The sequence below is a fragment of the Asterias rubens genome, chromosome 9 (assembly GCF_902459465.1).
Source record: "Asterias rubens chromosome 9, eAstRub1.3, whole genome shotgun sequence".
NCBI classification, from domain to species: domain Eukaryota; kingdom Metazoa; phylum Echinodermata; class Asteroidea; order Forcipulatida; family Asteriidae; genus Asterias; species Asterias rubens.
This window is the reverse complement of record NC_047070.1, coordinates 693,703-720,606: the sequence shown is the minus strand read 5'-3', so window position 1 is coordinate 720,606 and position 26,904 is coordinate 693,703. Positions and strand designations below refer to the sequence as shown.

Genomic DNA, 26,904 nt, shown 5'->3' with positions numbered 1-26,904 from the left:
CGCTTTTTATAGACAAACTCGACCAATCCAAGGCAACGTGTTCCTTTAAATTGCACGGTTTTTCTTTTACCTCGTACAATAACATGGTCCGCCATTCATTGGCCGACCATGTTAGTTTGCAAAGTAAAAGGAAAACCACGCAAATTCGAGGCAAATTTGTGTGGATCATCGTATTCTACTTTTAAAACATCTTTCTATATTCATATGCATACTAAAACAAACGGTTACAAACGCTTTGTATAGACCAACTCAACCATATACAATATCCCCAATAAGGGCAGCGGTAAACACTGCCATAAAATATAAACCAAGACGTCTCGCCATTTCAGGTCGACTCCAAGTAAAAAATCAACATCATAAACGATCAACAAACACTGAACTATTCTGATAATTTGATGAACACTTAATTTAATGATCAACATAAAATCCTTCTTATGATAACAAATACAACTTTTTGGGGTATATTTAACTTTTTCTGTGGCACAATATTTTTAAACAAGTGTAACAAACAAAATCTTGTCTTCTGTCTAAACTTATATAAAACAATGAGTACTGATGAAAAAATAAAGATAAGGAAAATAAATTGAGTAGTATCAAAAACATAAACTTTATATGAAGTAAACAAAATATTTTTGGCAATTTCTAATAAATTGGCAAAGAAAAATGTGCATACTGAACCCTTCATAAATCACTCAAGTACATTGTGTAGACCAACATCAAACACTCCTCTATAGTCTTGTTTCTGGGAAGTTTAAACAAAAACCAAAATCAGCTTTGATTTTTTTTAGGTTTTCAGACAAAATTTTCTGGGAGTTGATTCCATTTCACTAAAATGAAGCATTGTTTTGTTCCCTACCAAACCTGTATAATACCTTTAAAATTGTGTACCATCCCTCCTTTTGTGACAGCAATAATGAAACTAAATACAAACTTCCCTGCTTTACTATCCACAAGAAACAAACATTATCCAATAATATACATTGCTTTCCCTGAACCAGCAAATGTTTTTAAAAGTTAACATAAACTATTTACAGCTATGTACATGTGCATCATATGTGTAAAGAATGCTGTTTGGAAATCATCACTGTAATCCCAGACCTGATACTTCATAGAGACAACGGAGGCGATTGCCTCCATGCCCCCTAGTCATTGTCTTAAACAAGCTCAAGTAGAAAGTTACAATTTCCTCATAGGGTGCCCTTTACCAATTAAAACTTGGTGCCCTTGCCCTTTCAAAAACGAAGCTACAGGCCTGCGCCTGTATCCCCATTTCTACTTGTGATGTGAAAAAGAAATGGCCATAAAACAGGCCTTTATTGTTTGCTTGTACATGTATAGAAGAGGCAAGCTAAAGCGTCACTGAAAATCCCAGTAGGAAACTAAAGCAAAGTTTAGGCCTATATTACAAAATATTGATTTGATTGTACTGTCAGCATCACTTTTAACCACCGGTTGAAATCTTCTTTAAAACTTTCCCCCAAACAGATCACCAGTGAAAAGAGGAAAATCAAGAAAAAATTCTGAGGGGGGACTGACTCGAACCAGCGACTTCTGGTTTAACGTTCTAACGCTCTACCAACTGAGCTGTCAATCACTATGTTGGCGGTCTCCCTGGGGTTTGTTGATATCTTTGTTTGGGCTTCTGACTGGCACCCCTGAAACTGAACAAAGATATTGACAAAATAGGGAGACGGGTGTGATAGCTGAGTTGGAAGAGTGCTGAAACGTGAATCGGGAGGCTGCAGGCTCAAGTCCGACTCTAGCCAGTAATTCTTTGTTCAAGCCAAAGTAATTTTTTATGTTACAAACTGCTTACCAACCAAAATGACCTGTGGTAACGTAACATTTTTAAGTCCCCCAAACTGCAAAGAGTTTTTCTCAAATGCTAAACATTGTGTGAACCTGCAACCGCACCCACACCTTTACCTATAAAACTTCCCCTTTTGTTTTCATAAAATGTCTATTCCCGTGGCCCTTCTATGGAAAAACAGCCAAACTTGAAAAAATGTGGTTTTTGTTATACATTAGATCATACTTGGTAAAATTGAGGGTGCTTTTCCCTTATCAAAATTTCAAATAAAACCTTATCTGGGCCAGTTTTTAAGGCAAAATAGCTTTTCTTTGCTTGCTTTACTAAAAATGTCATTTTTGGAGTTAGGATGTTTTGCCTTAGAAGAGCTTCACTGTGAGGGGTCTTTGTTTTAGTTGGGTCTGAGTTCAACCTCGGTCAAGTTGACTGCTTTACATGTCGGACAACAGTCGTAGTCCATTAAGTGAATAGTGTGTGGATGTTGAGGACACTGTAGACGAACTCGCCCCCTGCTTGCCTGCTTGCAGATGGAGCATAAAACCTTGCATTGAGCTCGTTGGCAGATACATCTATTTCTTGGTGAGAGGGAAGACCTCTTGGTTTGGGATACCTGCTGGTTAAAACAAAAATGGAGAAAAGAAATTGTTTAAAACCCTTTAGACTTAACGCCATTGGACCCTTTTGGTACAGAAAAAAAAAAAAAAAGTTCACAGATTTACAAATAACTTACAGGGTTTACAGAAGGTAGTGGTGAAATACTTCTCTTGAAATATTATTCCATGAAATGCTTTACTTTTTGAGAAAACAGTAAAACAATATCAATTCTCGTTAACGAGAATTACGGATTTATTTTAAACACATGTCATGACACGGCGAAACGTGCGGAAACAAGGGTGGGTTTTCTCGTTATTTTCTCCCGACTCCGATGACCGATTGAGCCTAAATTTTCACAGGTTTGTTATTTGATATAGATGTTGTGATACACGAAGTGTGGGCCTTGGACAATACTGTTTACCGAAAGGGTCCAACGGCTTTAAGACATTTTGGCTAGCCTTACTCCTAAAATGTCCTCTGCCATGCTTGACCCTGATTGCTTTTATGCAGGAAAAGTCTTCCTTCTCCATGTTACCCTGAACAAAAAACGACTATTCTACTAAGAAGGGATTGTTATAAAGACGTCATTAATTGGTATAACAATGCTAGTAGCAGATTTTTTAATTATCAAAATATAAATAAGCACAAATCCATCAAAGTACTTCATTTCTTCTGGGAAACTTACAATTGAACGCAAAAGAAAAAACAAATGTTGTTACCGACCTCTGCTTTTCAACTTTTACTAGCAGTCACTTTTCTTTTTTTAAAGAATGTTGGGACTTTTTCCCTTAGATATTTAGTCACTCTTTTTCTCAGTCTCATGCAACCAGTTGCACATTAATATGTTAACCTTTCAAAAAAACAAAAACTAAACAAGTTCTACGGATAAGATAACTACAAAAAAAGCTTAAATACAGTTCCTTGTTTTAAATCTCAAAAACTAAACAAAGTTTGTCGCTCTTTCCAAAAAAAAACAAAAAAAAACAAGAAACATTGAACAAAAACACTATTCGATTGGGTCAACATTATCGTCACTATTAACAAGTTAAGTCTAAGCTACATACCCTGGCCATGGCTACTAAGAGTGGAGGGGGCGATGTCATCTCCACTCGGGGGCGACTGATGGTTGAGACAGGGGGCGATGTCATCTCCACTCGGGGGCGACTGATGGTTGAGACAGGGGGCGATGTCATCTCCACTCGGGGGCGACTGATGGTTGAGACAGGGGGCGATGTCATCTCCACTCGGGGGCGACTGATGGTTGAGACAGGGGGAGATGTCATCTCCACTCGGGGACGACTGATGGTGGTTGAGACGGGAAGGCTCAGTCTCCTCGCAGGGACCTCCTGTGCCTTTGCAGGAAAACCCGGAGGTGGAGATACACGGTAAGACGGTACATGGGGTGGGGAAGATGGTGGTGAGACCGGGTGGTATAAAGGCATCCCTTTCACCGGTGGCCGAGGTGCTGACGGTCCCCAGTTGATGCCGTACTGCGGGGCTGGCTGACCGGTGGTAGCCCCTTGCTGCTGCGGCTGCTGCTGTCGTGGGTCCCTGCTAGGCCACTTGTAACTGTAGGACTGTGACATCTTCGTTCAGAACTTTTCCTAAACTTAGCCTTGAATTGAACCAATAAGGGTCTCAATGTCACTTGGGTCTCGGTTGTTTTCCCAGATGATGAGTACAGACATATGTTGGTAAAAGTAAAGACTTTATTGTGGATCCAAAATTGAATTAACCAATATTGAAAAGAGCATGAGTAACCAAAAATGACACGGCAAACTTTGAGTGACCACTGTGCTGTTCATGTGGGTGTTTTTTTTATGCAAGCGAGATGAACACATTACCACGCGGCCGGGTACCATACCCACAGCGCTGTTGTTGTGCATCCAACACGTGTGAATTCTTTAAAGCCAGTGTCATTTAATACACGGATGAATGCACACGATTGTTTCAATAAACTACACTGGGGTGTTGGGGGGGGGGGGGGGGGGGGGAGGTATCTGTTTACTTCAGCATCTGAGACCATGGAGCAATAAACTAGTTTATTGCTCCATGATTATACCCAACAAACAAACCATCACATGCATATACAGTGAAACTGAAAAGTGTATAATACATCAACCCATGGCAAGCTTTGCATGCTGATGCCTGATTTAATTGATCCGATGGTTCCCTATACCAATGATTACAAATGTCCTGTTAATGTGTTAATGTTAAAAGATATTTATTTGCTTTTAAATTATTAAGTCATTAGTTCAAAAATTGGCACTTACATTGTCCAGTTAAAATAAGTTACTTAAACATGACAAATTGTATTTGGAAAATACAGGAGTTGCTTTTTAATTATTAATATACTATTAAAAAAAATGTATGCCTACACTTTTCATAAACACTGAACAAAATACTGCTTATAAACATAATGATGTTGTGTGAAATATTGGGGTAATGCAGAATACACAAAATAAATAATACTGTTACTTGAATTGAACAACTGCCTGATTTATAATATAATTATTAAAAATACAGATTTGGCAAAGCAGAAATTCAAAACACAACTTGGTGTCTTTTGGATAAATTCATCCATCAAACTTTGAACAAAGTTCCCTTTTCTAAAAATACAATTCAAGGTTACGTTAGTTTTTTTTCTCCCCACACATCAATATGCCAAAATAATTGGGTAAAGAATTAGACTTAAAAAAAAACCATTCATTCCAATCGATTTAGTTGCCAAGATTCAAGAGAGAACCATTAATCTTTCAAAGCAGGCAGTATGTTAGAAAAAGAGTTTACAGCTGATCACACTGACCATGTCACCTTATTCACAAATAAAGTGACTTTGTACATTCCAGGGCACTTACTGGCAGGCAAGAAACTATAATTGTCTTATGAGAATTTCTACAATTTGTTTCAAACTTACCACATTAAAAAAAGTCACGAATTGTAAAGTGAATGGCAACAAAATAATAAAAAGGTGCACATCCAGTTCTTCATATAAAAAATGGATAAAAATTGATTTTGCGCAAAATCCATAAAATGTTATGTATGAACAGGTAACATGGTCTATATATTATGTACATGTGTGTTCATGTAAAAAGGTTTGCTTACAGTTTGCATATAATTTTCATTAAACAAAATAAGTTGTCACAAGTGTCAATGGGTACAAAAATATAAATTTTAATGATAAGTTAGGTTAACAAGAAACAGCATGTCATGTGTAGCATATGCTACTGGCTTCCTGCTCGTTTTTGATGATCAGGAAATGGTTAAACAATGGAGGAAGAAATATATATGTTTCAATCTACTATATCTGTTTCAAACATCATTTAAAGTCACCTGGAAGTGGTATTTTTTCAAAATAAAGCTTTTGTCACTAATATATGTGTTTTGATGAGTGGAATGTGAATAAACAGTTAACTAAGGTTTTAAAAAATCAGTTCTTATGTTATTTACAAATTTAAGAGTAGACCCCGACCCGAGAGGGTGTTGTTCGTGACGTCAATCGAGGCAGACTTTGCCTGTAATGCGTAGAGTAAACACAATTGCAAAGTACATGTACGGACCAAGTCGTGAGTTGGTACGTAGCAAAAAAAAAACAATTGTTTTTTTCCGGCAATGCCGACCAGGTGTATTGCTGCTGAATGCAGAAAAACACTTTTTGAAATGTACCAACTCACGACTTGGACGTACATGTACTTTGCACGTGTGTTTACTATACGCATTGCAGGCAAAGTCTGCCTCGATTGACCTCACAAAAGGGGTAGGCGGAGTCAGCCCCCCAAACAACTTTATATATTTTTTAAACATATAAATCGTAATTACTAAAAAAATTGTTTTATTGTTCGTAAGCATATACTCTTATGTTTGAAAGAAAACAAATTCTATTTCCAGGTGACTTTAAAGGATTCAGGTACTTTTTCAAAATGGCCACAGATTTACATTAAACTTACAGGGTTTGAAGATAATGATAATGGAAAGCTTCCCTTCAAATAGTACTAACTGAGGTTGTGTAGTTTCTGAGAAATGAGTAAAACGAGTCACAAAATAATAGCACTGGTTAATACGTTTTTACATGCTAAAACTGAGACAAAAATTATTTGTTTTACTCATTTCTCAAAAACTACAGCACCTCAGTAAGTGCAATTTCAAGGGAAGCTTTCTGCTATCATAATCTTCAAACTGTGTAAGTTTTATGTAAATCTGTGGACATTGTGTTTTGTGTTAAGAAAGGGTACATAAACCCTTTAACCAAAATTATCTGCTTGTAGCAGCTCTGTGAAATTTTAACACAGACCGACACATAGCTATACTTGTTTTACTATCAGCTTCTTCTGTGATTAAGTTTTGATTCAGCCAATAACTTCCTGCATTTAGTCATCATATCTAAATGGAGGATTTCTTCCATCGCCTTACCACAGTCAGTCTGAAAGTATAAGTTCCCACTAGGCATCCTGTTTTAATTTCAGCATAGAGCACAAAAATACAAAATCAAACACTCAAATAGTATTCACAATCAATAAAATGGCAGATTACACTTTGCTACTTATAATTTGTGTTTGGCCATTTGGCTTTGACATAAAATATTGTGGTATTCTGTGAGCTTTTTCTGAATCTTGCAGACGAAAGGTCAGAATTCACTGGATGAACACACTCCTCAATTGAAATATTAAACTTACACATTGTGTGCGCTTCCTTTTAAAACTACCAAGTTGGCACCACACATTTTTGAATGGGGCTGATGATGTGATCAGTATTAAAGGAGATCAATGGATGGGCATGACCCATGCATTTGCGTGTCTACCTCCTGCACAACTCTGAGATGTTTGCCGAACAATAGTGTATGTGTAAGCTATAAAATAACCACTAACAATTCTGACAAAGTAAAATAATTAAGTCTTTTGTTTTTAAATTACAACAAGTGGACTTTTAAAAGCTGTCCTAGCACCTTTCTTCGCAGCATTTCTAAGGAAGTTTCAAGAAACAGTTAGTTTAAGAACATTTATTTTACCTTCAGAATCTAAGTAAGTATTAAGTAAAAATATGGAAAACGAAACAAACATTTGTTAAAGGATAGGCCTAAAAAATAGTTGGTTTAGAAACAAAGTATGTAATCTTCAGTAAGAAAAAAAACCGCTGAGAATGTCAGAAATGATGTAAATAAAGTTGTCATGTGAGGTCCATCCAATACCTTGTACATGTACATCTTATTTGGCGTCTGTCGTTAGGTAGACAGGAGAATTTGAAAATCAATAAAAACAAGAGGAGATGGGTGTGTGACATTCAACTCAACAATTTCTTTAAAAATATGACAACCTTTATTTGTACGGGCCTACAGGCATGGAGTTGCAACTTTGGTAGGGAAAGGCCGTTTTCATTTAAGAGCATAAATCTTTTTGAAAACCTTAAGCTCTGTGGGAAACTTCTGAAGAGGCACAAAGGGTCAAACTAGGGCAACACAGTTCCAGGCCTGATGGGGATTGACAGGAGAATGTTGTCTTTGTGCAAAGGTCAAATAATTGCATGTAGTCTGGCAGAGTAAAGGAAAGACAGCTTTTTGCGGTAGAACAAAAACAAAATGACAAAAATAACTGATGAATCATTGCAAGCATCCTATCCTGAAAACAAACTGAAGTGCAGACACTTAAAGCAAAATGCAGAACCAACAAACAAAGATGTGAACTAGACCTTGCTTGAAGCATGTTGAGGTATAGTTTAGTGGTGGTTTCCTAGGTTACCTTGGGTGCCCAACAATCCATCTTTCCTGCTGGTCTGGGAATGTAATTATTACCAGCCATTGTGACCACACAGAGCACTGTGGTTGTCAGGTCAGGGTTATTAAAGTGGCCATCCACCTAGCAAATAATTACCTCACAATTGGGTATCATTCTGGATATGGGGGACAGGTGGTACCCCTGTTGTGTCTACATTGTATGCTTGAATTCTTTAGAGTATTGTAGAGGGGGGGGGGGTACTTCTGTTCAGGAGGGAAATTGGTAAGAGAAAAGACCAAGCGTAGAGCAACGAAGTAAGGGAACATTGGTTAGGATACCCTCTGTATAAACTTGGAGCTATCCATGTATAAATAACTACGTAACAGCTTGGAAGGTTGCTTCTAGAATGTCCTTCCTCTATGCTTCTAGGTAGAGAACACAGCTAGGCATCAATGGGTTTTGGACGAGTATCTTATATTGATTCAAATCTACTGTTAAATACTCACCCTAAGGACCAATTATATTTCCCTACCAATGAGAAACATTGGCAATGTAGAATGTCTGTTTGACTGGCAGTTCTATAGATGATGTGACCTCTGACGTCACTCGAAAACCATGAAATAGCGCACATACCGCCGGGTAAAACCTTTGTATTTTGGCAGCCAGCTAGAAAGTGTATGAAATCTTACCATGACTACGCGTCTTTTTGCCCGGCGAAACATGTCGTATACAGTGTTTTGTCAACAGAGGGGCGGTTTGAATGTAAACATAGGTCACATCGTCTATTTGTGAGCGCAAACACAAATTTTAGCAGCGTAGATTGAAATAGGAATACTGTGTGGTCATGGAGTGAAGATTCGGGTTGGATCAGGGCATTGGTTGTGAGCCCCTTTAATGCTTGGATCAGGGCATTGGTTGTGCGCCCCTTTAATGCTAGTAGTCCTACAACCTTGCAGCCCAGTCCAGATGGTATTCATTATTGTGTGCAGCTACAATCCTCAAGGTTGTCCAGTTTACTTCCAACTTTTTCCACCTGATCCAAAAAAAGAAAAGGGAAAGGAAAGTTGGGAAAGGAAAGTTCAAGCATAACAAGACACAGACACTACTTTCTTTATGCAAATAAATGGAAAAACTGTTGAGAAAATATTATGTCAATTCTGTACTTACAGTGTACAGCAGAATGTACAGAGGAAGAAGAAACATGTATTAAGTCCCCTTTTTCCATCACCTATCTAGTTTATTTTTAATAGCACAACATCAAACCATGATGATCAAACCAATCAGTGAAAGTTTCTTCAAATTCCATGGTAACTTTTTGGCCAAAAAAGGAGAGAAACTGTTTTGGTATTATATCCACTTTATTTTACTGCGAAAATCTAAATACAATGTAAGCATCTTTTTTGGGAGTCTCCATTTCTGTTTTCTCGACTTTGACAGCGACCTATTCAGATGTGTCATCAACTTTGGCGGATTGGTGCTTGGTTGTACATCTGCTAAATGAAATCAACAGCTCTTTTTTTACTTGGTTCTATGAAATCTGTCATTTGCAAATTGCAAGGAAAACTATGTCACAAACAAACATAAATGAAAAGCATTTATTTAATAATAGATGTAATTGTAAGAAGCTGCACCAAAAACCCTGCTGCCTGCGTGTACCCAACAAACTAAATTAAATTTCGTTTGAAAGGTTTTTATTGTATACTAATACTGTTGATTGAACACTCTTTTGAAGACCAATAATAATAAGCCTCCATAAACATTCTCAAATGTTCAAACTTGAGGCAACTGAACTTACTCTGTGGTTTAAACCTCTTGCTGACTCCTTTAAATTGTTCAGTTTATTCACAAGTTGTTCATGTTTGTCACATGTTACACAAGGTGGAACTGCAGAAAACAAAACAAATGACAAATAAAAAGTATGAACATGTGATTGTTTCAAATACCAGAAAATCAGAGAATGTTTAAGTCAGAATGATGAGTATTTCAGCTGATCACAAAATACAAACTTTGGCAAATTATAGTGCCCTGAATGTCAACTCTGATTTTGTTCTCTTTATTTATTTGTAATTTTCAACTTGTTCTATATAGGGCCTACATATTTTATATATAGTTTTATCTGTTTGTTTAACCTGTAAGTGGCGGCTATCTGCTGTTGGTTATCAATAATAAATAACAATTTGTTTTGTTTTCATTTAGAAATTTTTGCAGGTTTTTTTTAGAGACCACCACTGAATGCTGAATAGGTAAATGAATTCTTTGACACTTGGGCAAAATTTCATGAGCCTGTAAAAACACAAAATCTTGTTAAGCACAACCTAGTTTGCTAAACAGAAACAGGTTTACCAGCTACAACAATGAAGTACCGAGGGTAACCTAGCTATCAAACAAGTTTGCATTGCTGTGACTGGTCCCCTAATGCATGTTTTCTTAATAGCAAATAAGTTTGTCAAGCAGTAATTTCTGCTCATGAAATTGGTCAGATAATAATAATAATAATAAACAAAATATAAAATAAAGAATAAAGAAGGAGAACAACATTTGTATTAATAAATAATACAATTTTCAACCCCCCCCCGACACCCACCCGGCAAGTCATACAAACAATAAAATGTCTTTCGAGTTGACACACAATTAATTAATGTATTGTATGATGTTTATCATTCCAAATCAAATAAATAAACAAATTATGACAAGCCAGTAATTTATGTCACAGATAACAAGTTTTGACAACTTACCTGCCTGTTGATTTACAGGTATTTCTGTTTCAGAATCGGCACTTACTGCCTCTGTTGTTTGAACACACCATACTGCCACCAAACAAACAGCGGCCATCACAAAGAAACCCACCCGTAACATGCGGCCAAGTTCATGGGTTGTTGAACCGAAGTTCTTCTTACTTTGTCTTGCTCTTGTCTCGATCATTGTTGATTACAAAAGTATTCCAATCTTGAGGAAATGTCGACAGAAAGTACACCAGTTGCTGAATATATCCACAGAGAAAAACAAAACAACTTCTGAGGACACTAAAGACTGTCGACCGAAGGAAACTAACAACTCGGCAAACTTTTCTCGCCACCCACAAAACCTGTGGCCGTGGGATTCCAATTTTCCAACGATCCGGAGTGAACGAATGACGCATTGATTTTCCCGGAAATGGATTGTAGGTTATTGTTTTACTTACTACGCTGTTTGTGGTACTACGTACACGCAAAAGCTATACAGTATAGGTCCTGCTCAATCGTAGTATTTAAAAAGATATACCAATGTCAATAGAGGGCGTGATCAAAGCCACTTATCGAAGGTTTTTTTCTGTACACTGTGTGTGGTTTGTGTGATGGTGCCATCTCAATGCATGTAATGTGTTGATGTTGTGGGCCGTACACACACCACACGTTACAGGCGAAAACAGTACACAACCAACCGCGCGCTTGTTGATTTATGGACGTGGTGTACCGACCGGCTATCTGACCAGTTTGTTGTGGTAGGATTAAAACAAAAGGCATCAAAGCAAAGTTCACCTGGCTGTCCTGTGCCTACACATCCATATCTAAATGGTGACAAGGGAATTACAGATTAATGTGACCCCATTTTCTGTCTCTGTCTGGCCTCACAGCCTATCATCGATGGAGTGAAACGACCGTCTGTACTACTGTCACTGTGCCACTGGAGCTGCATGCACCTGTGTAGTGCATGGGTTGTTGAGTACCGTGTATTAACTGTACGAGTTTGTGAGTGTTGTATGGGGGAAAATGGAGCTTTTTCAAACCGATGATCACTACATCGTTCAGGATGGACAGCATAGTCTTTGGTGCAGTAGATCGGCCGACGGAAAACTCATCCCTCAGCATGGTAAGCACGGTATCAATCAGTGATCACTGTGTTACTGTGTTGCATTATTGTGATTGGCCTAATTGTTTTTAAAGCAGAGAGTTAAATAAAATTGTTATGAATGCTATCTAACCATTCCTCCATGATCTAACTAAACAACAGTAACATTAACAACATCACCTAGGTTGTAGTAGTACAAGTTTCTACTTGCTCTATGTATGTTTCTACGTACCAGAACTACTAAAGAAAATTAGCAGCTTAGTGCCAGTTACATATTGTGTGACCACGTCCACAGTGTATTTGTTCTTGTGTGTTTTCTCAGTTACTTATTATTTTAATGCATGGACTTGCTGTAATTTAGCTTTTTTTGTTAAACGTAAGGCTGTGTATGAAAAGATGATAATGGCTTTCTTTCAACATCGGTCTTTACTCATAGATGATACCATGGAGCTATTTCTCTTTTGTGCCATGATGATACCAACAGTAGTAAAATAAAAAAATAAAAGAGAGCCATAATAGTTGTGATAACGTAACCGTCCTACCGAAGGCGAAGTCGGCTTTGCTGCTGGGAGGAGGGTTACGTTATTGCAACGTCGCAACTAAGCCATAACAAACAAGATGTGCTACTTAATTAAAACTCAGCAATTGGTGCTTAACAATTTTCTTTAAAGCAAAAATGAGAAGGACGCGGTTAGTTACATAATAATGATTGTGGAATGGTGATTTGACTGGTACCTTTTTCTGGTAAGCATTATTTTATTGAGGTTAGCTACTTTTTGCGCTTTCCGCCTTTATTAGCAGCTCCATGATTTGTAATTGGTCCCAGGTTGTTGTACTCTTCATGGATGATGGATTGAATTAATACAGGCAGGGGCTTGTGAGTTTGACAGGTTTATTAATAATAATAGTTGATGTGTGTTTACACACCAGTCACCAGTACCCCAGAGCCACATTTGCAGGCACATCAAGTGTACATAGCTTAGCTTAAATTCAACACATGATTTTAGAAATCACAGTGTTTGATTTTATCTCTTCGCACAACTTTTTCAGCTGATTGTGCTGTGGTTTACTCTGAGTTGAGTGTGAAAATATAGTGCATGCTGTAATTACAGGCCTGCTCCTTCACGGAGGCAGCAAAGGTAATTGCTTGCATGCCCCTTGTTGCCCTTAAAATGCTCCAGTAGAAATTTACATCTTTTAATGCCTTGGTGCCCTTACCCTTTCAAACACGAAACACACAGGCTTGAATACTTATTTTCGTATTGGACAAGGAGTGTATCACAAGACTGAGTTTGACCTTTAGAGCCCACTCTTTAATTAAAGGTCAAACTCTGAGTGTAAAATCTGTATAGTTCCAGCTATCTATTATCATGATAACCATTGGTTCAAGTTCATGACTCAACAACCTATCTCATTGATAACAAACCATGGGAATTGTCCATGAATGGTATTATGTAAAAACAGCACAGTTCTGACTGTGATTATTGTGATAATCAAACCTTTGGTTGCCATGACTAGAAAAAAGGTCAAGTAGTAGGGTTTGCCTTCAACTTTTTAGTAACTTGCCAGCAGGACCAGGTAGCTTGTCATTTAACTTGCCAGCAGGACCAGGTAGCTTGTCATTTAACTACATGTAGTCCACCAGTTTTTTTCACTGGTCCATATTTCATATAATAGGCTTTTCATTTCAACATTAAACTTGTAAGCTTGACCAGGAGTAAAACCTCCCACGTGTTTACTGGCATTTGGCTTGCGGACCATCATGTAGACCCTAGTACAGGTGTACCTGGATAACGTTGAATATTGAGTGTTCAGTTATTTAGTTAACCACTTCCTCCTCCATGCACTACTCCCTCTGCAAGCTGGCTATCTGAACTCTGACCTGGGCCAAATGTCACTGCTTTAATAAACAGTAGAAATTATAGCTAACAGTTTTCTGCTAAGCAAAGTGAAAATAAGCAGGGTACCAGTTACAGGTTAGTACTTGTGAAAAGGTTTTTTGGCTGGTAACCTTAATCTGGTAAGCAAGGTTTTTTGGCTGGTAACCTTAATCTGGTAAGCAAGATTTTGTTTGGTTGGCTAACTGTTTTTGCTCGTAGAAGCAACCTTCATAAATTTGGGCTCTGGGCAATGGAGATTGTTTAAAAAAAATTAATGTAAAGTATTTAATGTTCCCTTGTTCACAGAAACAATACAATCCAAGGGAATTTGCTGTGATGAACTTGAAAAGATTAGTGCCTTTCTGTGTAAGACATAGGCCTAAAATGTTTAGATTTTAACCAATAACATAAAATAAAAACTACCTAATATTGAATTTTAACATAAAATAAAAACTACCTAATATTGAATTTTCTTACAGGTATAGGCCTACAAGCTTTATTATAAATTTTTTGCCTTTAGTTCCTAAAACTCTATTACATGGTAAAACGCAAGCATTGAACTGACTCTTTTTTTGCACAACTATTTCTATGTAGGATCTGCACTTGCGACGGCTTGGAACCCTGTCTGTCTCGGAACTATAGAGGGAGTTATTGGCAAGATCAAGGTGCATTCTGGTGAGTTGTACATGCATTTACCAAGGAAGGTAGTAAGCATAAGCAGTTAGCACTGGTAGAACTGCTCACTTAAAGGAACATGTGCCTTGGATCGGACGAGTTGGTCTATGAAAAGTGTTTGAAACCGTTTGTTATGAAATGCATGGTTAAAAGTAGAATATAATGATCCACACAAGTATCACTCAAAATTGCACGGTTTTCATTTTACGTCGTGAACTAACACAGTCGGCCATTTATGGGAGTCAAAGTTTTGACTCCCATTAATGGCCGACCGTGTTTGTCGACCAGGTAAAACGAAAACCACGCAATTTCGAGGCATATTATTATTTGTGTAGATCATTGTATTATACTTTTACAATATCTTTCTAACCATATCGATTTTATAACAATTGGATACAGGACGCTTTTCAAAGACCAACTTGACCGATCCAAGGCAACGTGTTCCTTTAAAGACTAACTAATTACAAAATAATAATGCATGAGCTTTCGTAGCAACAACAACTTTGTCGGAGGTATGAAGGGGACAAGCCAAATACTAAGAAAGTAAGAAAATAGAGTTAGTTGCAAGTTGCTTACACTCAAAAGGACAGATGTGTACCATACATGCATGGATGCACAAAATAGTAAATGGCCTGATATTGGAATAACTAGCAGAGTCTTTCAAGAAAAGGTGAATGAATCCAGTAACAAAAGATTGATCCAGTGACTTGAGTATCTACATGTACTCTTGGTACTGGCACAGGAGATCAGGGTCCTCAGTAAGTCTGTGATCAATACAGTTCAGGTTCTTGATGATCTATTGTTCACTGAATGGTCTCTGCTGAACAATGGCTACCTTGAGGTGGTTGCAGGGAATGGCCAAGCAGATTAAAATGTTCAGCAACTGGCTTATTATATTGTTCCTGATATCAAACTTGTGGTTGTTCAATTCATTGTCATGATTGTCCAAGTGACTTTCCAGTTTATCCTAGGAACACATTTATTTCATTATTCACTATTCAGTGTTCATTTCATCAGTTTGTCCATGCTGTTATTATGAACAAAAAATTGGTTTGCAAATATCGGAACTGACATACCAAGTGAACAAAACAAATGCAATGGGAGTAAAAAATCCACGGTCGTCTTCATTCGCTGCCACAGGAAAAGCCAATTAATTATCCCTTTCCTACAGGGGACTTCAGTCAACTGCACTCATACCCCCCCCCATTCCTTACCAGAGGCGACTTTAGTCATCTAAGATGACACGAAAAGCACTCAAGCTTGATCACAAATGATGTAGGGTTGTCAATATTGAACCTCACTAGCCAAGCTTAATTATTGTTGGAAAGAAAGAACAAATCTTTTATAGGGTAGTTGAAAAAAAAACGGAAAAGAGAAAGATAAAAATTAATGTATGTGTTGATCACTTGAGATTAGTAAAACTGTACATAATAAGAAACGGAATCTCTTATGGTGAAGTGCCTTGCTCAAGGGCACAAGTGTCATGACTGGGATTCGAACCCACACTCTGCTGCTGAAATACCAGAGCTTGGGTCCAGTGAACAAGACGACTTGGCTGATACACCACAATGAAAGTACAACAATATGTATGAAGAATACTTTGTTGTACTTTCTTTGTGTGTAATATGAAATCTTCGTGAGTAATGGTGAAAATACATACAGAGTTTGTAAAAATTTGTCTTTGATGAACACATGCCTGCTTTTGCGTGAAGGGTGCTTTACACATGAGTTGCCAGACAAATCAGTCACAGGTCATGTCAGAACAATTTGATAATGGGAGGATGGCATTCTGATTAACCCTAATATTTCAGTCTTATAATATGTAAACACTATACATTAACTGCCGATTTCCGTAACCCTTACTTAGCCAGGTTACCGTATTTTCCTGCGGATAAGACGTGTCTTATCTGACTTTTTAGATCCCAAAAACATCGATGCGTCTTATCTTTCGGTGCGCCTTGTCTGCTGACGATTGATTTTTTTTTTGATGATCACTGCGTGAAATAAAAAATACCTTCATGTACTACCTATGTCATGGCCGAGCAGATAAATCCGACTCAAGCTCTGGTGTTTCTGAGCTGGTTGTGAGTTTGAATCCCGATCATCACACTTGTGTCCTAAAGCAAAACACTTCATCCTTTGGATCAGACATTAAGCAGGTGATATGTTGTGTAATAATAAATAATAATAATTTATTCATTTACATTGCGCCCATTCCATAAAATGTACACAAGCGCATAACAAAATAATTACAAAATAATTATAAAAATATAACATTTTACAACAGGAAAATATACAGCAATCCAAACGCGTGTAAAAGAACCAACTTGTGCACTTTGTAAGAAGAATGTGTTCATGATCTGATAGGCAGCATTGCACCGCCACAGTCACCTTGTAAATCATTAACATGGTGCTTTAAAGGAATATGTCATACTTCAAAACTTAGCTACACATACCTTGCAGGAAAAAATACTCATCGCTTTGATACACACCTAAATTATTATAAATATTATTAAAATTTATAATGTGAACCTAAACTATAACTTAAGATACATGTACAATGTACATGTAGCACAGATGGCTGCCTAGAGTACTTTACACAACAGGGATACCACACAGCTCAACAGTGTTCACAAATATTATGCACTACAGACATTTTTTAATAGAGTTTCACTCCATACAATACATAGATTCTCGTTTGTTATTGGTTTGGAGTGCAACACATGAATGTCTCATTCTTTGAAAGCTGAGTATTTGCCATAAACTGTACTCGTTAGCGCCAGCAGCTCCTCCCCCTCCCCCCCCCCCCAACACCATCAGACACGCATGCAGTGCCAACACAAGATAGTGACGCTTGGCGCAAGCTAAAAACATGCCCTCAAAGTTGAAACAATACCTGATTTGTTTCATGTTAGGCAAATGCTCCTACAGGTTCGTTACATCTTTCAGGTACCTTCTTCGACTTCCCCACTAGCTGGAAAAACTGTTGGGATGGCGTCATGTTTTAGAAAAGAACTTTTGTGTAGTGTATTCCGGATTTTGGAAGCACGACGGCTCAAAGTTTTTGCTGCACAGCGCTGGAAGAGACTTGCAAACTGACGCCATATTTAGTTGTTTAGCTGCATCCAGCAGCAATACACCTGGTCACCATTGCCGGAAAAATGCAAGAAAAAAACTTTTTCGAAACGTACAAACTCACGACTAGGACTTGAATGTACTTGCACATACGTGTTTTCGATGTTCGATCGATGCAAAGTCTGCCTCGATTGACGTCACAAAATGGGTAGGCGGAGTCACCCCCCACACAATTTGTTTTTTTTAAACATATAAATCGTTAAAAACAATTACTCAAAAAATTATTTTATTGTTCAGAAACATATACTCTACTGTTTGAAGAAAAAAAAATTCTAATTCCAGGTGACTTTAATAAATCACCCCTTATGCATAGATTCTGTTCTTGCGATTGCTGTTTAGAGTTTGTCACATGATATTCTTACTAGAAATCTGTGAGAACACGACAAATAAAGCAATGGCAGCTTCTCCGTATACCCATCATGGGGTGTTATAAAACTGCTTTTATTCGTGCTACGGTTAAAGCTAAAACTCCCTTGTTGATCCTGGATGAATCTTTCCATCCTCCCGAGGCAAAGCCAAGGAAAGATGAATCACGCTCTGGTGATCACCTTGGGAGTTGAGGTTTTAACTAGAGCACTCAAAGCAGTCAATATTTATATAGTTTAGTCTGAAATTGAATTTAAGATTTTGAAGAAAGTAATTCTAGATTTTTCATATTTTGAGAATCAGATGTCCTTGGGGGACGTTTCGGCAGCCTCATCCCGAAACACGTTTGAGTTTTGGTCATTGGTTTAAAACATGGTTAAGTGTGTTCGCACGTTCGGTTCAACTGCGGTGAAGCAGCTGTTTCGACCAAACCGTAACCGAGTTGTTAGCTGGGTTAGGCACGGAAAGGTTTCACGCTCAAATGCTTATCTCGATCCTAGACAATTATTTATATATTGACACCCTTGACTAATGTTCTTCACTCAGACATGAGTTTAATCAGGCCATGAGAAAGGAGTCGACCATGGAATGAAGGACCTCATGGTCGGACTTATTGCAAGCCTCATCTGTAATGAATTGCTCAAGATTATAATAACCGCACATTTCTCAACCATGGATGAATAAATGAATGATACATTGTTTAGCAAAATGGAAAGCTGTCTACATGGCTGTCTGAATTCATTGTGACCTTGCAGTCATAAGACAAATAAATATAAACTATGACAGTTCTTTGTCTGCTAGTGCCAGCTGACTCTACAGCAATTGGCAGTTTTTATTTTAAAAGCTGGCCATTAATGCTTAGTGTAAATGTCAGGGGTAGAGTTTGGAGTGCTTTTCTAAAAAACATTCTGACATTATAGTGTTTCAGTAATGTTTGTTCTACAACATTATTATGCACAAGTTTGTATTAATAATATAAATAAACGTCCATCCATGAAACATGGTCCTGCTTTTAACAATAAATTTTCTTTGAATAAAAAATCTATAAAAAATAAGTTAGATGTTTAAAACTTTAGAGAAAATTTTGAAGTTTTGAATGGTTTGTAAGAGTCTTTGAGGAATGATTTGGAATAATCATCATTCTGAAAAAAACTTTATGAAAATGTGTAGTGCTATCATTTTACTTTAAAATAATTGTATTTTTTTCCATTTGAATTTCCTTTTCACTTTCCTATCTATAAACTCCTTGATTATTTATCCTTCCCCTGAGCAGTTATTGTGATCTTTCTTTTACAAGACTTTGCAATTTTTACAATTTGTAGTGATTGTATTAGTAAAGATGGCTTTCTCATGCCAGTGGTAGACAGTACTTCTTGCAAAGAGAAAGTAGTTTATCAGTTGAGCCAGAGATACGTATTCAAGTTATAATGAGACAGATGAATACAAAAGTGATGACCAATACTTTATTTCTTCAGCTCCTCACTCCGTGGTCAGTCTTTGGGTGATCTCCTGTTCCACATTAATAATCATGGTTTAATCTTATAGTCTTTAGGTTACTAAAGATTGTTTTCAGTCCAGAACAAAATTTTGTTTTCTTACATGCGTAATGTCAGTTAAAGACACTGGACACTATTGGTAATTGTCAAAGACTAGCCTTCACAGTTGGTGTATCTCAAAATATGCATAAAATAACGAACCGTTGAAAATTTGAGCTCAATCGGTCGTCGAAATTGCGAGTACACCCTTGTCACGCGAAGTTGTGTGCTTTCAGATGCTTGATTTCGAGACCTCAAATTCTAAATCTGATGTCTCAAAATCAAATTGTGGAAAATTACTTCTTTCTCGAGAACTACATTATTTCAGAGGGAGCCGTTTCTTACAATGTTTTATACTATATCAACCTCTCCCCATTACTCGTTACCAAGTAAGGTTTTATGCTAATAATTATTTTGAGTAATTACCAATAGTGTCCACTGCCTTTAATAAGTGTTATTATAATAGTGAATCTAATGGAGGAGTATTCTTCAAAAGTACAGGCACACAAATGCAAAGTTATAAATGCAAAACATAGCAAAAGTATCGCATATAATAGTAAAATTGTTAATGTTATTGGTAAAACTTTATTTTAATAACTCTTTTAATTCCAGTCTCTATCCAACCTGACTAGGCAAGGCTGTTTAAAAATAAGTGGTTAAGATTATCACCTTAGAAAAGCCTAGCAGACAAGCTGCCAGTGAAGGCAAGGTCAAACTTTATTTATATTTATTGATTCTTGTTCCTGTGGAAAGATAATTGGATCTTACCTGACAATTACGTTACGTCATAATGTCTCCTGATATTGGCTTGGTGTTCCAGCATGTAATAAGAAGTGTATTGTGGTGTTTCATGTATTAAAGGCAGTGGACCCTATTGGTAATTACTCAATATAATTATTAGCGTAAAACCTTACTTGGTAACGAGCGAGCAATAGAGAGGGGTTGATAGTATAAAACACTGTGAGAAACGGCTCCCTCTGAAGTGATGTAGTTTTGGAGAAAGAAGTAATTTTCCACGAATTTGAGGTCTCGAAATCAAGCATCTGAAAACCCATCTGAAAGCACACAACTTCGTGTGACAAGGGTGTTTTTTATTTCATAGTTATCTCCCAACTTGATTGACCAATTGAGCTCAAATTTCCACAGTTTGTTATTTTATGCATACGTTGAGATACACCAAGTGAGAAGACTGGTCTTTGACAATTACCTATAGTGTCCATTGTCTTTTAGCCCTTTTCACACTGTGTTCTCTTATCCCTGTGAAATAAAGCCCTGGGGAGGCCCATGAGATGTTACCCCAACGCTTTTTTTACACTGTTCCTGTGTAGTTTCCTATTCCACGGGGTTCTGAAAGCATATTTCAAGAATACTATGATTGTTTTACCTCTTGCGCATTCTCCAGAGCAGGGGTGCGTTGCTTATTGCTATACATGTGAGCCTTCAAATGATTGAAGATGTACGCATTGCGAATTCTCCGGGGTATGCCCATTTGCTGGGGAAAATCAGAGGTTGAGGAGATCCAAGTGTGAAAGGGCCGACTTGTGAAGTCCTTTGGACAGCCCCTGCGGTATTGAGTAGTAAGCAAAGGGCTTAAACAGGATTTTTGTTTTGTCATCAGGCGATTGGAAAACACTTGTTGGTCTATGGTGATCATAGATAGCATCCTGCGAAAGTACTTCAACGAAAATGCCTCCGTTTATTAGATATCGATACAAAATTTGAATCTGAGACACAATTCAATCTCAGATTTTTGTTAGAGCTGGTGTCCGTTTGCAATGCTGCAGCTAGAGGCGTTTGGTAACTGTCACCTTTCTAAACAAGGATTGATTCTTTGTTGGTGTGACGTACTGTACCAGCCTTTTTGGCTGTTTTCTCAACAAGTGGACACTGTATTCAGCTGATACTTTCACAGGTGACTTCTATTGTATTTTTTCTTGAACAAATTTGCCAGTAAGCAAAGTCAGCATTACATTGACAAACGATGACCCTACCTTTAGGTCAATGTTTATGGTTGAACGCAAGCATTCAATAAACCTCAATGACTAATATTGACAGCATTGCAAAATAATGATTTGATTATTACAAGAAATATTATTGAGCTTTTGTGCACACCTGTCTGGGGATAAGTTGAGACTTGACAATGAGGAGTTAAACACTGGGGACGAGTTCAGTGAACCTTGCTTAGCTGCTCTTGTGCGCTGGAAGTTTTTCTGTTGACTCACTCAAAAATTGCACAATTAATCATTGTTCATGGATAGCTGATGAAAATCGATTGTTCAATGTTTACACTGCCTAAAGTCACATGTCAGTTTAGAAGTTGGAGTATCGTTCTTTAACTAAACAAGTTCTAAGGACAAGGTTGTTTTTCCTTAAGAGGAAATTGGCTGCATGAAGTATTGAAGGGTGTTTGAATCACGTAACAAACCACAAGGGAAACTGACATTAGGAACCATCATCCGGATTAACATCGGCACTCTAAAACTGGAGCTTTGTAGCCCTATTTATGTTACTGGTCTTCCTATTTTGTCAATATCTTTGTGCGGGGGGGGGGGGGGGGGGGGGTGCCAGTCAGAAGACGTTCAACCTGTATCAGCAATATAGCCCAGGATCACATCCAAGCTTATGATACTATCTGGGAAGCGGCTAGACCAGGGTATCACAGAGCAGAATCATAAAGTAAGCAAGATACATGTAGAATGTGTGTACCTGATCAGCAGGGTTCTGGCAAGGTTTTTTTCCAAAATGTGGCTCGGGCACTCTGGAGCCAAAGTCTTCTGCTAGACCAGGGTATCACAGAGCAGAATCATGAAGTAAGCAAGATACAGAGAATGCGTGTACCTGATCAGCACGATTCTCGCAAGGTTTTTTTTCTCCAAAATGTGGGGGCACTCTGGACCCAAAGTCTTCTGAACGTTTTGTACTTGGTGTTTATCCTGGTTTTAAAAGCCCTACAGTGAAACATGGAGCATTCTATGATTTTCTCATTAAGTTTTTACACAATTATTTTAGCTGTATATTTTCTAAGTTGTGCTTGTCGGCAAAAATTTGTGCATTTTAGCAAGAAAATAGTGCATAAATGTCTCAGCCCAATGTGTTAGCTTGTACATGGATGAGAATCCTGCTGATGATGTGATCAGACGATCATGTGATCAAATGATCACATTGTTTGGTGACGTTAATTGGAAGTGCCCAATTTGTCTATAAGGTATGATGAATAGTCAGCGTCCTGTTCTGAAGTTGAGGTCATGATACAATTGTTCAATTGACTTGCATTGTTCTGATCAATGTATTGTGTGATAGCTTCCTGATAATGTCTGCTTGTTAGTGTTGTTTAAAAAAACTGTATTGGTTTTAAGCCAAGTTCAAATCGGCCAATAGTTCAAGGGTATTATTTTCGGGAAAGGGAATTCTGGCATATTCTCTAGCTTTCAATAAACACACCATCAACCAACTTGTTAAAATGAGTGATGATTTAAGCAGATTGTTTACTTGTAGTACACAAATTATATATGGTAACATTGCTTGTGCTTAAACAACACAATCATACTATTTTGGTTTTATTGGTAATTGGTAAAGAGGATTCTCAAGTTCTTACGGTGAACATCTACATAGGTGAAACCCAAGTACACCCTTGCATTGAGATCGTAGACACACCCAAACCCAGAGACACTCAAAACACCCTGTTCACTCTATTGTTTTTTTTATTATTGAAGGGTGTGACCTTTTTACATTAAAATGTGTCAGACATAAAATTCCCAGACACACTTCACAATGAGAGCTTGTTTGATACCATTCATTGAGCACCTGTTAACATACATGTAACACATGGCCAAACAAACAAAAAAACATGTTAAGCGTCCTGTTTTCCTCCTAAATGGCTGCCCAAAACATTTTTATAGACCACTGGGCTTTTTTTTTTAAACTGGCTTTTGTAAAAAAAAATGGCTGGGCTTTTAAAAAAAAAAAACCTACAATGTACTAGTGACGAGTAAACCTTGGCTCCAATCATTTAAAAATAACAAACAAACAAAACAATAATACAAGAATTTTTAAAAAACTGGCTGGGCTTTTAGTTTTTTATATCAATATAAACCACAAGGTTAACTGACTGGGTAAATTTTTAAATGAGTTTTGGGGTTGAACAAAGAATTGACTTGAGTGGGATGTATGTAGAATAACATGCCATGCTTTTATAACTTGTACCATTAGGTGAAGTACAGTCGTGTAACAGCAGTTATGCATGACACGTACACTGGAAGTGAGCATTACAGCCATGGGATTTGAAACGGTCGGACAGGCTGTTAAATAAAATCCCTTTTATTTGTGATTGACTGATTGTGTTGTGGAAGGATGCACGTCATAGATCAAAGAATGGCGCTCCCCAACCATAAGGTTGAGCAAGTTTAATATTCTTGGTTTGATTACCAGAAATGTATTTAATATTAATAAAAAATAAATATTTATTGGAATATTGGCCTATTGGCTCAGAGCAAAACATCTGTATGCAGATGTAAATAATGGGAAGACGCTCAGCCAGCCTCCATGAAAAACAATATTCAGCGTTGCCACTTTTGCTGTTTGACAGATGGCGTGGTTTGCTAATCATGTTGACCCAAAAATGAAGATAGCTAGGAACAGAAAATGTGTCTGTGCAAACACTCGTTGCCATGGATACCAGCCAGGGACTGCATACCGACTCCCAGAAGACGGGATGTTTTCAAGGGTTTTTCATAATTCACGACATATATGTGCTCACACAGAGGAGTATATGGGGCAAGAAAATGTAAAGTGCGCCGTATGTAGCATTGGAAATTAGTCGAGACATGAAGTCATAGTGGGTTTATTTATTTTTTTTTTTTTTCGTACACATTTTGAAACATCTAAACAGTAGATTTTTTCTGTTTTCTGAAAATCCTGTTGAACGGTTGACACACAATCTCAAGTAAAACTGTTAAGTTTCTTATTCCTTATAGTTATAAAATTAGGCAGACATGTTTGTTGCTATACTTTTGTAGACAATGTACATGTAGCTGAGTGCAACCTACTGATTCCCAAATGCTCTCTCGCTATACATGTCTCTTCATGTTAGTACAGCCTGATTTTAGGTTGATGGTAAACTTATTTTATGCAAAATACTCCTGTTTCTTCTTGCTTCTTAAAGCCATTGGACACTTTTGGTAAACAGTATTGTCCAGAGGCCTACACTTCGTGTATCACAACTTATATATAAAATAACAAACCTGTGAAAATTTAGGCTCAGTCGGTCATCGGAGTCGGGAGAAAATAACGGGAAAACCCACTCTTGTTTCCGCACGTTTCGCCGTGTCATGACATGTGTTTAAAATAAATCCGTAATGCTCATATCGAGAATTCATAATTCTTTTAATGTTTCTCAAAAAGGAAAGCATTTCATGGAATAACATTTCAAGAGAAGTCTTTCACCATTACCTTCTGTAAACCCTGTAAGTTATTGATAAATCTATGAACTTTTATTTTTGTTCTGTTCCGAAAGTGTATAATGGCTTTAAAACTACTGAACTATATACGTCTTCCACTTTAAGGATCATTATGAAAGATGTAGGATGCGTTACATGCAACAATAGACTTCAATACGTTGCCATGGAAATCTTGACAGCTTGACTTTTAAAAAGCTTACTGACAAAAGGTGATGACGGCAAAATTTACAAAGGGCTTGAGTTTTGTTGTGTGTTGTTTGTTCATGTAGGCACTTTTGAAATGTATCGGAAACTCAGTGGACTTCCTGCAATAGGTATCAAGTACATTTTAGGTAGAGAAGGATACTTCAAAGTCCTTGTTCTTGGTCGCCTAGCCTTGGGTCTTTATCAGAAATGTTTTCTATAGTGTTATTCTTTCGAGGAAGTGGCTGAATACGCAGAAATGAAACTCTAATCCCAATCCAATCTTAATCCTTTATGATTTGCCAAAGTAAATATATGGCTTCCTTAGACTTGTGGACAAGTCGTTAAATACCTGTCGCGGTGAAAGCGTTCCAACTCTCCCGCGATTCCCGCGCTATTCCCGAGAGAGACTGCTGTACCCGCGAGAGACTATTGCTCCCACGACTACGGTCCAATTAGAAGTCAACCAGCACTTTGCGCGAGAGCATTGATCTCGCAAGAGCACCGCCACAACTTGACTATCTCACCGTGTGGGACCATTAACGACGTGTCCACAAGTCTAGGCTTACCTGTATACATGCAGAGGTGAGCTTAAGATTGTTTTATAACCCCTTAATAAAGGGTAACTCTTACTCTCAAATCATATTATTATACTCTCAAGTTGTACTAAAAACTTGACATGAAGAAATTTTACTCTTTTAAAATCTTCACTGATGCTGCCACAAGCCTTGAACCGGAACTGCACAAGTACACTGTCTAAATTTAGCACTACATTTCTGTCATATTTGGCAGTAAAAGACGCCAGAGTGTGTTCCAGCATAATGAAGGACATTTAAGCTCACTCTATAGAAGTTCCCTTATCAGATAGACCTGGCTTTAAAACCTGCTCCAAGGTTTTATGTTTGCTGCAGGATTTTCTATTTTACCTGAGTTCCCCCAAGGAAGTGATAAAATTTAACCCTTGGGATCAGGGGACGTTGTGTGGATGGCATTTCAAAATTGTGGGTGGGTTGGTTGGTTAAAAAAATCACTGAAAATCAAAATCCATAAATAATGTATAAAATTTATGATTTTGATTTTGATTTTTTGATTTGTTGAAACAAATTAAAATGAAAAACAAAATGGCCAAGGGCAGCAATTTTGTTTCTGGTTACACTACTATTTGCTTGTTTTCAAGCCAGGAAAAGCCATTGAACACTACTGATGTTGGGGACCTTATGATCTAAAATATCAGCTTCAATTGAGGCATTACTTCTTTTTTTGAGTGTATAGATTTTATTATGGAAGCCATTCAATAAACATTTTTTACGGATGGCTGGGTTGGTCAAAACCAAGTAAAGCAAAACCGACACAGGAAGTACCCATTTATAAAGCACCAAGAAACCCTATTTTTCAAAAAGAAATGCAGACATTATTCAATTTATTATCTTGTTTAAAGGCAGTGGACACTATTGGTAATTGTCAAAAACTAGCCTTCACAGTTGGTGTATCTCAACATGCCTAAAATAGCAAACCTGTGAAAAATTGAGCTCAATCGGTCATCAAACTTGCGAGCTAATAATGGAAGAAAAAAAAACCCATTGTCACGCAAAGTTGTGTGGGTTTACATGTAGATGGTTGATTTCAAGACCTCAAGTTCTAAACCTGAGGTCTCGAAATCAAATTCGTGGAAAATTACTTCTTTCTAGAAAACTATGGCACTTCAGAGGGAGCCGTTTCTCACAATGTTTTCTA

At 37.5% G+C, this 26,904-nt stretch overlaps 3 protein-coding genes across 5 annotated transcripts in view; 1 reads left to right on the top strand and 2 right to left on the bottom strand.

The window, feature by feature from the left end:
* Nucleotides 1-238: 238 nt before the first annotated feature.
* LOC117294369 (merozoite surface protein CMZ-8-like) lies at nt 239-4,289 on the bottom strand. 3 transcript variants are annotated; one of them, XM_033776747.1, is made up of 3 exons: nt 3,548-4,289; nt 3,469-3,502; nt 239-2,423 (listed from the first exon to the last, which is right to left on the bottom strand). In XM_033776747.1, exons 1-3 carry the CDS (start codon nt 3,988-3,990, stop codon nt 2,202-2,204), a joined length of 699 nt encoding a protein of 232 aa, XP_033632638.1. In that variant the 5' UTR covers nt 3,991-4,289; the 3' UTR covers nt 239-2,201. The 3 variants fall into 3 exon arrangements, with proteins under 3 accessions (XP_033632638.1, XP_033632637.1, XP_033632636.1); XM_033776746.1 differs by having other exon boundaries at nt 239-2,420; nt 3,469-4,289; XM_033776745.1 differs by having other exon boundaries at nt 240-2,423; nt 3,469-4,289.
* A 2,264-nt stretch (nt 4,290-6,553) lies between these two features.
* Nucleotides 6,554-11,120, bottom strand: LOC117295045. Its single transcript, XM_033777617.1, has 3 exons — nt 10,848-11,120; nt 9,908-9,996; nt 6,554-9,145 (listed from the first exon to the last, which is right to left on the bottom strand). The coding sequence occupies exons 1-3, from the start codon at nt 11,032-11,034 to the stop codon at nt 9,089-9,091; spliced, it is 333 nt and encodes a 110-aa protein (XP_033633508.1). The 5' UTR covers nt 11,035-11,120; the 3' UTR covers nt 6,554-9,088.
* A 670-nt stretch (nt 11,121-11,790) lies between these two features.
* Nucleotides 11,791-26,904, top strand: part of LOC117294254 (phosphatidylinositide phosphatase SAC2-like) — a 48,401-nt gene continuing 33,287 nt past the window's right edge. The window contains exons 1-2 of the mRNA XM_033776611.1: nt 11,791-11,961; nt 14,415-14,495. Of these exons, the coding sequence (XP_033632502.1) occupies nt 11,862-11,961; nt 14,415-14,495 (181 nt within the window). The 5' untranslated portion in view covers nt 11,791-11,861. The remainder of the gene's footprint in view (nt 11,962-14,414; nt 14,496-26,904) is intronic.